The sequence below is a fragment of the Stenella coeruleoalba genome (assembly GCF_951394435.1).
Source record: "Stenella coeruleoalba genome assembly, chromosome: 19".
NCBI classification, from domain to species: domain Eukaryota; kingdom Metazoa; phylum Chordata; class Mammalia; order Artiodactyla; family Delphinidae; genus Stenella; species Stenella coeruleoalba.
Genome location: NC_137165.1, coordinates 59,866,293 through 59,882,673, shown reverse-complemented (window position 1 = coordinate 59,882,673; position 16,381 = coordinate 59,866,293). Strand labels below are relative to the sequence as shown.

Genomic DNA, 16,381 nt, shown 5'->3' with positions numbered 1-16,381 from the left:
TTACATTAATTTTTAATTAATTATATTAATTTTTAATGTAATTTTTAAATTAACTACATTGATTTTTTTAGGCCAGTCTGAAAATTGAAGGTTGTAGAAGTGAAAGTAAAGATAGTTCCTTAAAAACATGGATATTCTGTTTGAACAAGCATAATAGCCTGCAAGACATAATTACATATTATCTCTCACTTAGCTTTCATGTTTTTAACTAAGGAAAATTGTGTCATTTAATACGATGTTTGGAAAAAGTTATCACTATAACTGCAATGTTAGAAAAGTAATACTTTGAATTGATATTAAATTATACCTTTAAAAAGTTATTTTTATAATCAACTTTCTTGTAATATTTGAATTATCTTAAAATGTCTGTGGCATGTAAAATAAGTTACATTTATGAAGACAAGAAAGAGTATGGATGCTTTCTCTCCTAAACATTTATGCTCAATTTCCATTCTGCTGCAAGATGTCTTTTATCTCCTCTTAGAAGAGATAATAAAGTATGGTAAACCACATTTTAAAAATACTCATGAAACTTCTCACTCTGCCTCTCCTCCACCTTACCTGTCATATGCTGAGTGGAGATGAAGAAATAGAAAGCGATCTTTTTCTTCAAAAGTTGTCAAAAATCTTGCCATTTCAAACCATATACACTCTTTTCTTCATTAACTCATTAAACAGTATTTTCCAGGAAACTACTAAGGGCACAGCAATAATGCCAGAGCCACAAACTCTGTTCATAATCCATTGGGAAAGATAAGACTTATTTTCAAAAGACTACAGTACAGCCATGCAGATTACCAGGAGTGAGGCCTGTACGTACAGAAGGAAGGAAACCGAATCAGTTCTAAAGGATGTGAGCAAAGAAAACGTCAGCATCTGAATTGGTCTGTGTGTGTACATGGGTAGGCTTAGAGAAGAACGCTATGCTTGCAGAGAGATGGAGGCTACAAAGCAGCAAACTAGTCTGGAAAACCCCATTAGTCCATATTAGAAAATGTTGATTCACTCCTTCAACAGTTATTGGTCGTATTATGTGTCGGTCTTGGGATATATCAGTTAATAGAACAGACAAAGATTCCTGTCTTTGAGGAGCTACCCTAACAGGGTGAAGTTAGTGCTTGGGGTGTTGAAGCAGGAGAGAGATGTGGGCTCCGCATCACTGAGGGCCTTGAGGACCGGGCCAAGGGGTCAGACTTTGGAAGCAGGATTCTTCCGCAGGGGTTCAGGGTAGGTTAGAAGCAGAGGCAGCGAGGCAAGTCAGGAAAACATTGTCGGCGTGAGACTGAGAAAGAACTGAACTGGGTAAAGCGGAGGAGACATCAGAGGCCAACAAACTAAAGGAAAAGCAGTGGTTTAAACCCATGGAGAGGCAGAATGGTTCCATGGTAAACGTGGTGAGGCCGCAGGGACAGAGGCGTTCAGTCTTCTCTGGGTCACGTACTCCTTTGAAAACCTGTTGAAATATTTAGATCCTCTTCCAGAAGAATACAGTAAACCTAAAACTTTGCATAAAATGTTAGGGGTGTCCATGGACTCGTAAAGCCTGTCCGTAGACTGTGGATTAAGAATCTCTATGAGGAGGAGAATTTCAATCCCCAAACCATTACTGAGCATCTGCTCTTTAAAAGGCACTTGACTTTGGCCTTGGTGTGGGGCGGGCTGGGGGGGGCGGGGGGGGGGAGGATAAACGACGGTAGCACAGCTCCTACCCCCAAAGTGTACAGAATTGCAGAGATGTTGGATTTTGATGTTGCCAAGGGGACACCTTAGGTGGAAGGGTTACTTATAATGATAAGGTATTAGAAACAATCTCAATATCCAGTAATAGAGGAGTATGGTTCGATAAGTCATGCTGTATCCTTTCAGTATCTGAAATAAAAAGAGAAAGCTGAATTTATTGCTTATTATCATAAGGGACAGCTTTGCCGGTCAGGCACAGCCTCCGAGCACAGCAGACTGCTGACCTGCTAGGGGGCTCGGGCGGAGAGCTCTGGGCTGGGGTGGGGACTTCCAGAGCCCTACGTGAGACGTGCTGCCTGGCCGAGCCTCGCAGCCGTGCTTGTTGGGGTGGGTCTGCCTCTGGCTGCCGGCTGCCAGGAGTGAGGGGTTGGCACCTCCTGGTTGGCTTGCAAAACTGCGTTCACCGAAGTGAGATCACAGGTTTAAAACCGGTTCGGATGACTCCTTGCGACGTGGCTGCAGAACGTCTTTTCCTACATTTGTGGAGCATTTTTGATTCTCAGCTCATATAATCCAGTATTAAGCTTTTAAAAATTATATTTTGAAATATTAATTACATGGGAAAACGTTGCCTGTATAATGCAAAGAGGCAAAGCCGATCCCAGTGCTTTTGCCCCCGTTCCCAGCGTACGGAGCTGCCCTGATGCTGGCCGGGTTTGCTGGGGGGGCAGCCTCCCGCGTGTCTCACTTGCCTGGCTCTGTCCCCCTCAGTTCCCTCGGCCATGCTGTGCGGGCCGAGACTGGAGTCTGTATGGAGACAGATGGTTATTAGATTTATCATGCTGATCATTTCATAGTGCATGCAGTTGTCAGATCATTCTTTGGTACACCTGAAACTAACAAAGCATTGTATGTCAACTATATTTCAATTTAAAAAAGGAAAATCATCTTGTGTTGTTCGGTAGCACAAGATATATAGCACAGGGAACTCTACTCAATATTCTGTAATAACCTATATGGGAAAAGAATCTGAAAAAGAATAGATACATGTATATGTATAACTGAATCACTTTGCTGTACACCTGAAACTAACACAACATTGTAAATCAACTGTGCTCCAATATGAAATTAGGAATTTTTTAAAAAGCAAAAAAAAGTCTTCAGGTTAAAACCTTACAAAAAAATCATCTTATGTTAAGATTTATCATCGACCACTCCCTAAAAAGGATGAGCTGGATATTATGGGAAGAAAATTATAGGGGGAAAAAAGACTTCAGAAATATCCTGGTACATGCAAATATATAGCACATAAAAACCATTAAAATGTCAACATTGTTACTTTGGATGATAGATTACAGGAAATATATATCTGTCTGTTTTTGTACATTAAGCAAGTATATACTTCTTAATTAATGATTAAATGAAAATGGAGGCAGAGGGTAGAGATTATCTTTTCAGGAAATATGGCTGGGTAGGAAGAAAAGAAAGCACGGTGCCTCAGATATGCCATGTTGGAAACCCATTTTGTACCTGTTACCACTATCACCTGGAATTTTCTTCTCTTTCTTTTTCAGTTAGTTGATTCCTATTCATTCCCAGCTGGTAACCTTGAGCAAGTTTTTTTTTACCCTTTCATCTCTCAGTTTCTCTTTCTATAAATGAGGATAATAATCGTGCTTACTTCACAGAGGTTTTGAAGGGTTAGATCTGTTAATTTGGGTAAGGCATTTAACAGTAGAGTAGGAACAAAATAAATACTAGTTAACTTGTTGTTGCTATCATCATCACCATCATCATCACCATCATCATCATCACCACCACCACCATCACCATCATCACCACCACCATCACCATCACCACCATCACCATCATCACCATCACCATCATCATCCTCACCAGCATCACCAGCATCATCACCATCATCATCACCATCACCATCAACACCATCATCATCATGATCATCATCATCACCATCACCATCAACATCACCATCATCATCACCATCACCATCATCACCATCATCATCACTACCACCATCATCATCATCACCACCACCACCATCATCATCATCACCACCACCACCATCATCATCACCACCATCATCACCATCACCACCACCATCATCACCATCATGATCATCATCACCATCATCAACATCACCATCACCATCATCATCACCATCACCATCACCACCATCATCACCATCAACACCACCATCATCATCATCATTGCCATCATCATCCTTTAATATTTGTCTCCTTACAAAAGCCTTCTCTGATGTGAAGTATCTCAGGTAGCTTTTCTCTAATAACACCCTGTGCATAGCTCTCTCATGATGCTTATGCTGTATTTTATTTACTCACATATCTGTCTCCTCCCCAACTTCATTAAATCATTTTCTTTATTTTTTAATTGAAGTATAGTTGATGTGCAATATTTTATGAGTTACAGGTGTACAATATAGTGGTTCACAATTTTTAAAGGTTATACTCCATTTATAGTTATTATAAAATATTGACTATATTCCCAGTGTTGTACAATTTATCATTATAGCTTATTTTATACATAATAGTTTGTACCTCTTAATCCCCTCTCCCCTTCCCTCTCCCCACTGGTAACCACTAGTTTGTTCTCTATATCTGTGAGTCTGCTTCTTTTTTGTTATATTCACTAGTTTGTTGTATTTTTATATTCCACATATGAGTGATATCATTACAGTATTTGTCTTTCTCTGTCTGACTTACTTCACTTAGCATAATGCCCTCCAAGTCCATCCATGTTGCTGCAGATGGCATTATTTTATTCTTTTTTATGGCTGAGTAATATTCCATTGTCTATATGTACCACATCTTTTTTATCCAAATTCATCTGTTGATGGACACTTCGGTTACTTCCATATCTTGGCTATTGTAAATAGTGCTACTGTGAACACTGAGATGCATGTATCTTTTTGAATTAGTGGTTTTGGGTTTTCCGGGCCTACACCCAGAAGTGGAATTGCTGGGTCACATGGTGAGCATCCTGTGCCCAACACAGAGGAGGTGTTTCAAGTAAATGTTTGTGAAATCATCACAGGGATATACCAGGATTTTGGGGAGGGCTGTTGGGGTGTGTGTGTGTGTGTGTGTGTGTGTGTGAAAAACTAGCCTATTTATAATCACATGGTAACAAGTCGATGTAGGAGAAAATATTGGTGACCTGAGAAGAGGGAGACTGGGGAGAACTGATGGTGTAAGTCTTTTGATTGTGGTGAGAGGTAGAATCCATGTTTTGGTGAAGGAACATTTTGCTCCTTTAACCAGTTGTCCTGGTGTAATTTATGCCTTCTGTTTTCTGGAAGAGTTTATGTGGAGTTGATATTATTTATTCCTTAGGTGTTTAATAGAGTTCACTAGTAAAGCCAGATGGGCCTGAATATAGGTAAGTAGGGTTTTGTGTGTGTGTGTGTGTGTGTGTATGTGTGTGTGTGTGTGTGTGTGTGTGTTTTAACACATATAGGGATATAGGACCCTTTGAATTTTCTATTTCTTCTTGAGTTACTTTTGGTGATTTGTATCATTTAAGAGATTTATGCATTTTTGTCTAAATTAGAAGAAAACTTGACGATATGTTTACAGTATTTCTTTATTGCTCTGTTAATGTCTGTAGGATCTGATAGTGTTGTCCCCTTTCTCTCATTCCTGATATTGGTAATTTATACCTTCTTTCTTCTGTTTCTGATCAGTCTGTCTAGAGGTTTATTGATTTTATTGATGTCTTCTCAAAGAACCAGCTTTTGGTTTCATTGATTTTCTCTTTTGTTTTTCTGTTTCATTGTTTTTCACTCTTATTTTTAGTATTTTCTTTCCTCTGTTTACTTTCTCTTTAATTTGCTATTCTTTTTCAAGCTTCTTCAGGGGAAACTTTTATCATTCATTTGAGAATTTCTTTCTTTGCTAATAAAATAATTCAAAGCTAAACATTTCCACTAGGCACTGACTACCATTCCACAAATACTATGCTTCCATTTTCATTAATTTCAAAATATTTTCTAAGTTCCCTTGTGATTTCTCATTTGACTCATAAAAATTAGATTATATTGTTTATTTTCCAAACATTTTAGGGACATCAGATACATTTCTAGTACGGATTTATAATTTAGTTATATAATTATAACTAAATAAAATTATTGAAATTTGTTGTATGGTCTAGAATATGGTCTTTCTTAATTAATGGTCAAGTTGTTTGACAGCCTTTTTCAGATCATTTATATCCTCACCAATTTTCTATCTACTTTTTCTATCAACTCCTGAGAGAAGAGGGTTGAAATACCCTCAACTGTAATTTGTAGATTTGCCTATTTCTCCTTTCAGTTCTGTCAGTCTTTGCCTTATGTATTTTGAAGCTCTTGAAATTAGGTACAAACACATTAGGATTTTTATATTATATTTATGAATTAAATTTTTTATCATTATGAAATATCCTCCTTATTTTCTGCTAAGCTCCTTTGTTCTCAGATCTACTTTGATATTAGCTATGCTACTCTACTTTTCTTGTAATTGCTGTTTGTGTGGTACATCTTTCTTCATCCTTTTAATTTTAACATTTTAAAATATTTAAAGTGTTTATCTTGAAATTACCATGTAGTTACACCTTTTTTTTTTTTTTTTTACACCTTCTTTTAAATCCAGTCCAACAATCTCTGTGATTTAGATGGAGTTTTTTTTTGTTTGTTTTTTTTGTTTTGTTTTGTTTTGTTTTGTTTTGTTTTGCGGTACGCGGGCCTCTCACTGTTGTGGCCTCTCCCGTTGCGGAGCACAGGCTCCGGACGCGCAGGCTCAGCGGCCATGGCTCACGGGCCCAGCCGCTCCGCGGCATGTGGGATCTTCCCAGACCGGGGCACGAACCCGTGTCCCCTGCATCGGCAGACGGACTCGCAACCACTGCGCCACCAGGGAAGCCCCTAGATGGAGTTTTTAAACCATTTATAATAGTTAATGTGATTATTGATGTTGTTGGGTTTCAATCTATTATTTTGCCATTTGTATTTCTACTATTGGCATATTAGATATACCTCTTTTTTTTTTTTTTTTTCCGGTAGGTAGGCCTCTCACTGTTGTGGCCTCTCCCGTTGTGGAGCACAGGCTCCAGACGCGCAGGCTTAGTGGCCATGGCTCACGGGCCCAGCCGCTCCGCGGCATGTGGGATCTTCCCAGACCGGGGCTCGAACCCATGTCCCCTGCATCGGCAGGCGGACTCTCAACCCCTGCGCCACCAGGGCAGCCCTACCTCTTCATTTTTTATATGTACTTTGTTACATCTGCCTTCACATACTATTATACCAGTTTACATAAAATGTAAGTATCTTAATAACAGTATACTTCCATTTCCCTATACCTGTTTCTACCTATATCGTAAGCTCCACAATATACTTTTATTATTTTTGCTTTAACAGTAAATTGTCTTAAAAAGAAATTTTAAATGAGAAAAAGAACAATTTATATTGACACACGTATTTTCTATATCCAGTGCCCTTTATCCCTTTGAGTTGATCCAGGTTTCCATTTAGCATCATTTTCCATCTGCCTGAGCAACTGCCTTTAACCTTTTATGTAGTGCATGTCTGCTAGTAACACATTCTCTCAGGTTTTTGTTTGAAGATATCTGTATTGCATCTTCAGTTTTGAATGATGTTTTCACTAATTATGCAATTTCAGATTGACAGATTTTTTTTGCCTTCAGCACTTTAAAGGTTCATTATGTTATCTTCTGACTAGCATAGTTTCAGATGAAATATCCTTATTCCAATCTTTTTAATGTATCTTTTTTTCTGGCTGCTTTTAAGACTTTATTTCTGTTCTTGCACTTTGATTATGATGTTTCTGATGTGATTTCCTTTGTGTTTATGTTTCGTTGTTTTTCATTGATCTTCAACTTGTGGTTTTATAGTTTTCTTCATATTGGAAAATCTTCAGCCATTATGTCTTCGAATATTTTCCCAAACCTTCTCCTCCTGGTATACAATTTCACATATGTTAGATGATGTGATATAGTCTCAGAGATTCATTAAATCCAGTCTTTTGTCTCTCTGACAATCACTTGGATACTTAAAATGCTTTTTCTTCATATTCGCTGGTCTTTTCTTCTATAACGCCGAATCTGTTGTTTATCCTACCAGTGAAGTTTTCCTTTCAGATAGTATATTACTGTGCTCTAGGCTATTTAGTTCTTTTTTATACTTCTATCTCTCTCTTTGCTGTGTTCAATTTTTTTGTTTAAATATTTGGGTCTGTTTTTAATGGGTAGTTTAAGATCTTTGTCCACTAATTCCACCATCTCTATCATTTCTAGGTCTAATTCTGTTGACTGATTTTTCTCCTGCTTACGGCTCACATATTCCTGCTTCTTCTCGTGTTCAGTTATGTTTTATTGGATGATCAACACTGTAAAATGTATATTGTTGGAAGCTGGGTTTTCTTGACTTCTTTTAAAAATTATTTGGCTTTGTTTAGGAAGCAATTAAGTACTTGCAGGTGACCAGTCTGACCCATCTGAAGCTTGTTCTTGAACTTTGTTAGAACTGACTTGAGGTTTTCTTTACTCTAAGGCTAGTTTAACCCCATGACTAAAGTGTGGCCTTTGTGTATGTTCCGTGATGACTCTTCATTCTGGCCGGTTAAAACTCAAATATCTCCCAGATTTGGGTGAGCTTTGGGAGTTGTTCATCTTAAAGCTCACCAGTCGCTGTTTACTTGGCCTTACAGAACTTAACCCTTTACGTACCCAAAGTATCAGCAACAGACTCAAGAGGAAACCAGGTAGATTCTGAAGCTCCTTCTCTACATGGCTTCCTCCTGTCCAGGACTCGGTGCCTACAAATTCCAGCTTCCTCAGATTCCCAAACTCCAGTCTGTGTTTCCTCCACTCACAATACTGCCATGCTGTGCTTCGATTCCCTTTCCCTGTGTTCAGGCCCAGAATGTGCCCTGCGACGGAAGCAGGGGTGATTGTAGGGCTTGTCGCATTTGCTTCCCTTCCCTTCACAGGGTCGCAATCCTGGGCTTCTTGTTTCCCAGCATCCTAAAGCTGTGTTTCCTGTGTCTTGTCCAGCTTTCTGGCTGTTTACTACAGCCGATTAAGTATGGCCCCAGTTACTCTATCATGGCCCAAATGGAAATCATGAATTTTGTTTATGACTCTAAATTTATACTTTTATTTTAAGGTAGAATGCAGAGATTGTCAAGTCTGAAAGTTCTGTAAATATATTAAATTACATATAAGTGTTTGTTATGAATTCTCTGAGTACTTTTGTTGACAGGGTAGCACACACTTATATATGAAAATCTGGCACCGGCTGGCCATGACTGTATTCACAGCCTTTGAAGAAGCTTCAGATGAATGCCTGCAAAGCTTTTGAACAGGAAATACTGCACAGTGCACTGAGCTTTATGCTGTGTTTCAAGAATCTGAGAAGCATCTTTCTTTTAAATCCTAAAAACAAATATTTAATTCAGAAATGTATGCTATTATATTTTAAAGAAATTTCTCTTTATAAGATCTGGGGCTGCCTTGAGTATAAGTATTCTAGGGGAGTCTCCTAATCTTCTTCTCTCCACATCACCTTCCTGGAAATCATGAATGCCTGAAGTTTCACCATTAATGATAGGAAACAAAAAAAAAAAAAGGAAGGAGAGACTTTTTTTTTTGCGTTATGCGGGCCTCTCACAGTTGTGGCCTCTCCCATTGCGGAGCACAGGCTCCGGACGCGCAGGCTCAGCGGCCCAGCCGCTCCACATGTGGGATCCTCCCGGACCGGGGCACGAACCCGTGTCCCCTGCATCGGCAGGCGGACTCTCAACCACTGCGCCACCAGGGAAGCCCCGAGAGACTTTTTTGAATTAAGACCTGCAGAGAAACAGTAGCAATTAAGATGGTTAACAACCATCGACACCTTTGTGAAACTGTTTGCTTTGCTCCTTTCCAGTAGGGGTTTTAAAGCCAAGATTTTGATGGCAATAACATAGAGAAACAAACACATTGGGCTCTTCAGCAGAGAAGAGTGACCTGAGGACAGCAGAGGGGACTGAGTGCTTGGCGGAGGCGGAGGGCAGGCCAAGCACACGTCGGGGCAGAGAGAAAGAGCCGGAGATAAGAAAACAAAACAACTTTCTCCTTTCAAGATGATGATTTTCCTCTCATCTGTTCAGGTCATGCTACAGATGATTGTTTGAAAATTGTATTTCTTCTAATCACGTGCTTTTCATGTGTTTAGAAGATAAAAAAAGATCCAAGATCCTGCTAAAGTCTAAATTTAGCATACTGAGAAAAGAATTTGTACTGTCTTTAAAACCATTTTTACCAGTTTTCTTTGGTTTTACTGCTTTCTTAAATAAAACACTGCATGACTTCCAAGTTGCGTATTTGCATACTACTTTAATTTACAAATTATTTTTTAATCAAATATCTTGATATTTCGTTTCTTTTCCTTCAGGATGTTTAAATATGTTACTGTAGTAGCAAAACTTTTTCATTTTAAAAATCTCTACTACTAATTTTAAAGTTGATTTGTGTTAAGTAAAAGTTAAGTCATACACTGCAAGGTGTAGGAAGATTTGTTTTAAAGAACCCAATGATATAGATTTGATTACTAAGTTTGAACTGTTAACTGTTTAACAGGTTTAGACTTGTGGCTTTCTCTCTTTGGTTCGTTTTTGCTTTTACTTCTATGCTACACTAGTTTGCCATGTAGCAGTTGCACTGTGCAATATTACAATAAGGACTGGGAAGATTTTTATGGATGTAAATGTCTATTACGGTTTGCGATAGTATTTCCCTCTAGTTCTCAGTGATTTAAATGTGACCAAGCCTTCTGTACTTTGTCACGAAAAGCGGGTTTTCCAGGTGACTATTTTGGTGAGTGTCAAAATAAGAATTTATGGTGTATTACTGTCGATTCACTTTGAATTGAAATATATATTTTGCAAAAAAAAAAAAGAAAGAAAATTGTATTTCTAAGTAGTAATGATAGCTGTAAAAATAAGATTTGGATGAAAAGAGCTAACCCTAACCTAAGTTTATGTATGGAAATAAAACGGACGGTGAGAACCATCCTGAGAATAAAATTATGCAAAGCTGTTGTAGAGACACTTTGCATGAGAAATGAGCTATCAGTTTTCAGCCATGCTAAACTGGAGCTTTTCAGATTCATCTAAGAAGAGTTCAGAAATCCAGACAACTGTGATTTAGAATCAAATAAATAGTAAAAACCTTGAAGGTTGATAAGTTCATTGTATTTCTTCAGTTATTCCCATTATTCTCCAAAGTGTTGATTCTGCTCCATGTTGCTATTGGCAGCTTCTAGAGGTGTTCATATCTCACCCATTGGCCGCACTTTAAACTCATACTGGTAATGTCGGGTGGGCCCTAATACTTCCTGGAGCCCTGGGGCTCATACCGGATTCCTCAGCCTCTTCCCTTTCCCACTTCTGACATGGCTATTCATACCCTTTCCTCACACCTCAAATCTCCCAACAGTCTCTTCTGCCATCCTCATGCTTCGCTGAGGAATCTTTCCTCCTGCTCCACGGAGAAGTTCCCACCACTGTACCAGGAATAATTGACCTGCACTCCCAGCAAAGGCCACCCTGTCCCCTTGTGCCCTAGAACTCACCCCTTCTCCTTCACTCCAGGACATGCCACCAGTAGGTCTCTGGCATCATTTGTCTTTTCCTTCTCTACGGCCAGACCTTTCCCATCATCTTACACACATGCTGCTCTCTCGTCTTGTAAAAAAGAAATCAATCATCAGCCCTTTCTTTACTCACTTCCAAAAATGGCAACTTCCAGCCCATTTCTCTCCTTTTGTTTTGGTAACAAAACTGTGGACAACTTGTCTCGTCTTCTCCAGTTCCCCCTCCTACCCTGAGCTCCCTCCGGTCCAGCTTTCCTCCTTGGTGCTGTACCAGAATCACTCATGTCCAGGCCACCGCTGTCCTCCACACGCTCATGTCACATGACTCCCCGTAGAGCCCGACACAGTTGCCTAGTCCTGGAAACACTCTCTTCCCTTGGCTTCAGGATCCCATACGCTCCTGATTCCTTCTCTCTCTGGCCATTACTTCCATTTACTTTCCTCCCTATCTCCAGCCTCCTGACATCTGCAGGCGCAGGGCTCAGGATTCTTAGACTTCTGTTTTGGATACACACTCAGTGCCTTGAGATCTCCTCCAGTAGCATAGTTCTACCTGCCGTTTATATACTAGTGACACTTGAATTTATACTTCTAACCTAGACCTCTCCTCTGGACTCCAGAACATTTGAACATATTCAAATGTTCACCTCAACACGAGGTGTCCATTAGGCATCTCCAAACTTCATGTGTCCAAAACCAATCTCTTGATCTTTCCCCAAAATCTGTTCCACGTGTAGTTTTTTTTGATGTAAGTTAATGACAACCCCACTCTTCTAGTTGCTTAGGACAAAAATCTTGCAGTCATCCTTGGTTCATCTTTTTATCTTGCAGCATTTCCAGTTGGTTCTACTTTGAAATCTTTCTCAGAATCTGACCACTTCTCACCACCTTTTCTGTCACCGTCTGGATTATTTGCGGTAGATTCCCAACTGGCTTTTTTGCCTGATTCTTGCCCGGAACAAGAGCTAGAGTGATCGTATGAATACTCATGTGAAACCATGTCACTCCTGTACTGAAAACACCTCCTTGACTCTCCATTTCACTCATATTAAAACGCACGTTCCTTACAGCTGCTTACAAACACCATGAAGGATCTGGCCCCTCGTTCTCTCTCATCTTGTCCAAAGGAGATGCTTCTCACAGATCCTCCCTGTGCCTTGAACACACTGTGCATGCCTCTGCCTCGGGGCCTTTGCACTGGCTCTCCTTCTGTCTGGAGAGCTCTTTCCCTAGAGTTCACCATGGCTCCCTCGTCTCCTGCAGGTCTCTGCTCATATATCACCCTCTCAGTGAGGCTTTCCCTAACTAATATGTTTTTTAAATTGTAGACTACCCCCTACCATTCCTCACTTCCCGTCTCACTTTCTTGCTTTATCCTTCTTCATAGCATTTGCACCATCTAAAATATTATCACTTTGATAAGTTATATGATTGCTGTCTAGGTTAGAAGTTCCATAAAGGTAGGGAGAGATTTTTGTCTGTTTTGTCCGCTGCTCTAGTCCCGGTTGCCTGGAATGGATGCATGAATTGGGTGGTTAATTGTAAAAGACTCTGTCTGAGGTTGTGGGGTTCTGGGGCTGAGTAGCCTCAGACTCTCGAAGAGTAGCTGCATCTTCGTCACAGGATGTCGTACACTAACCAGCCTCTCTGACTCCAACTTTTTTGGGGAAAAGTAACAACCTTTATGACACTATAATTTTCATATTTTCTAGTAAGTATTTTTAAAGCCTTTAGAACAGTGTGTGCCACCGGGTAAGAGCTCTACAAGTATTTATTAAATAAGCAACAAGTACTTTATCAACAGCATTTTTTGATTAAAAAGTATTGGCAGGATGTGAAGCAAGACAAATAACCCTCATGAGGCCCCGTGTGGCCTCGATTCTGTAGTAGAGAGTGGCTTTATTAGTCATAGAGCTAGAATAGAGGCTGGTGATTTAGTAGAGAAAACAGCAATAGTCACAAGCCCTCTCTAGTCGGGAAAAAACAAAACTACCCAGTGTATTCAGCGCCATTATAGATGCGAAGAGATTTATGGGATAAACTCTAGAGAGCTGCTTGTGAACTTCAGTTCATAAGTCACACGGCTGTTGTCTTAGCTTGGGTTCTGTTACAGAACACCACAAACTGGATGGCTTATCAAGGACTGAAATTTATTTCTGATCGTTCTGGAAGCTGGAAGTTGGAGGTCAGGGTGCTGGTGTGGTCCAGTTCTAGTAAGAGCCCTCTGCCAGGTTGCACACGGCCATCCTCTCACTGTAGGCTCAAACGGCAGAAAGAACTAGCTCACTGGCCTCTTCTTATAAAGGCGCTAATCCCATTCATGCGGGGTCCACCCCCACAACCTCGTCACTTCCTGAAGCCTCACCCCAAATACCATCACACTGGTATTAGGGCTTCAGCCTTTGAATTTATTCCATGTCCACCCCGGTTTGCTCCCTGGAGAGATGGAATGAGAGAGGGGACCCAGGTATAGCTCAGGGTTAAAATAAAAACGGGGTTGTAGGGCTTCCCTGGTGGCGCAAGTGGTTGAGGGTCCGCCTGCCGATGCAGGGGACACGGGTTCGTGCCCCGGTCTGGGAAAATCCCACATGCCACGGAGCGGCTAGGCCCGTGAGCCATGGCCGCTGAGCCTGCACGTCCGGAGCCTGTGCTCTGCAACGGGAGAGGCTACAACAGTGAGAGGCCCACATACCACAACAACAACAAAAAAAAACGGGGTTGTACAGGAATCAGTATCGTGAACATCTAGGCACCCTTCTGAACACCCTGGCAGCCCGACGTCTGCCGCCAGGCGGTAAACCAGGGGGCACAGCTCTGGGCAAAAGGGTCCAAGAAGGGTGTCCAGTCAGATACCGGTATGAGAGAGTCCAGGAGCCTTAGTGATACCCTGTGATGACTCCACCTGTCCCCAAGCCTGCCTGTTTTAGAGGGCCACACTTTAAACAAGAAAGAACACCAAAGATCACCAAAAATTGAGGACAATTTCTAAAGTGAAAAACAGAGGCCAAAACCGGCTGGTACAGCAAAGAAATAAAAGGAACTAAGAAAAATACAGACACTCTAGAGAACAGAAAGAAAATTTAAATGTGTGTGTGTAGGTATAGACATTGTATAGGTGTGTATGAAATCAGTCACCTCGGAGAAGTGGGATTCTCTGGGACGCCCTGTGCCGTGTGTTCCAGCCGGTGAAGCGCTTGTGCTCTGCCACGTGGGGTCGGGTCCTGGCTCCATCGCTTCCTAGATGCGCCGCTGAGCAGCTCTCCTAACCTCTCTGTGGCACAGCTTCCTCGTCTGTTAAAAATGGGGAGTGATGGCGTGTTCAGAGAGCAACAATGAAACTCTTGGAAATTACAAACAGGACAGCCGGAGTCTTTAAAATCCAATACAAAGTTTAACATTTAAAGTCGAGAATTGCTACAAAAGATCAAAAAGACAAAGTAATGGAAGATAGAAACAACAAGAAAAAGATGCTAAACCTGTGAGGTCCAATATTCAGAGCTGCAGAGACAGGCAGACAGAGAGACGAGAGAGAAAGAGACCGGGGGAAAAAGAGAGGAAATTAAGAGAGAAATGACCAAAGCCTTTTCTAGAAATGCAGGACACGAGCGCAGATTGAAAGGGCCTGTTTAGTGCCTGCACAATGGATGAGAAAAAAGGCCCGGCTAGGGCAAGTCACCGCGACATTTCCGAACACGGAGGATAAAGTGCAGATCCTGAGGCTTCCAGGGAGACGGAAAGCAGGTCACACACAAAGGATGGGAACTCGGGTGGCAAAGGAGATCGTGGAGTTCTAAGTAACGTGGACTTCTTCTGGGAAGGCCTCCCTACTTCCAGGCCATAGAAATTGTTTGATTTAGATGTATCTGTGACTTCAAAAAAAGAGCTCTTGTGTGTCAGCAGAGTAGGGCTCAGACCTTGGCTCAGTGAGTCTAAAATCTCCTATCAGCCTCCACCAGGAGGGTCTAGTTCTTTTCTCTTTAAACTAAGAGAAAGAGTGTTAAATTTACCGTCTTCCCTCCCCCACCTCCGATTCCCTCTCCCCTCGTTTCCTCTTCCTTCTCCTGTATTTCCTCTCTTCCCTGACTTCACACACGTTTGCTGGGTCTATTTCTGTCTCTCCTTCTCCCTTTCTCTTTCCACAGAAGTCTGTGTTTGTCTAATAATTGGCAGGAGAGATCTTTTTTTTTTCCTCTTTTGCTTTTTGCTTTTTAAGTGATGAATAGTTGGCGTTAGATCAAAGGCAAGCCCTGTGGTTTTCTGGCTGCCCCAGAAGGGCGGTGCAGCTGGCAGCCATCCCAGCTGCCTGGTGATAGGCGTGTGCGAGAGATACCAACCTCACAGGTCACTGTGTGTGTGTTCATTGCATGTGTTTTTCAGGCCAACAGCAGGCTGAAGCAGACCGAGAAAGAATACACTCAGAAGCTTGCCAAATCCTCACAGGTAAGAGCTTTAAAGAAAAAAAGAGCAAAACCAAAACAAACAAGAAAGAAACCTACCATAAAAGCACTTGTACTTTAGAGCTAAATGTGATTCTTTTCCGTTTTTTATGGATTAGTGTCATACTTTCGATGAGTATGCAGATGCTGTTAATATTTCAGTCTCAACTTTCTAAAATCAGCATACTGAACCATTTGAACCGACACACACACACACTCAGATATTGTAAAACCAGCCTGTGTGCTTGAACAAGTCCAGGCTGAAACGTATTTCACAAGGGCTGGAGAGACACACCTACCTTTGTGATGTAAGCGGTTTGATACATCTGTGCTTTTTTTGCAGTATTCCATTTTGCTGCACCTAAAGACTGCTTAACAACAAGATTCAAAATGGCAAATATACTGGGTTAAATTAGCAGCTCAACTGTTGACTCCTTTTGGGAAAAAGAAGAATTACAAGGGCCAACATTGACATCTTGCTGGATGCTGTTACTATAGTAGTTGTAGGAGAAGGCCAAATACTGAACACTTGTCTCTACTTGACTTACGATGCTTGGAGTCCTTCTGCACAAGCTGTTATAATGATGTCCTCTGG

The 16,381-nt window shown here is 41.0% G+C and overlaps 1 protein-coding gene across 26 annotated transcripts in view; it reads left to right on the top strand.

Annotated features, from left to right (window-relative positions):
* Positions 1-16,381, top strand: part of CEP112 (centrosomal protein 112) — a 418,997-nt gene that overhangs the window by 311,709 nt on the left and 90,907 nt on the right. For 24 of the 26 annotated variants that reach the window (XM_079905668.1, XM_079905662.1, XM_079905687.1 and 21 more), the window contains one exon: positions 15,728-15,790. The exons of 1 other annotated variant lie outside the window; for it this stretch is intronic. In XM_079905668.1, coding sequence (XP_079761794.1) covers positions 15,728-15,790 — 63 coding nt within the window. Of the gene's footprint in view, positions 1-8,982; positions 9,216-15,727; positions 15,791-16,381 lie in introns of those variants that run through there. One more of the 26 variants, XM_079905671.1, reaches the window with a different exon arrangement.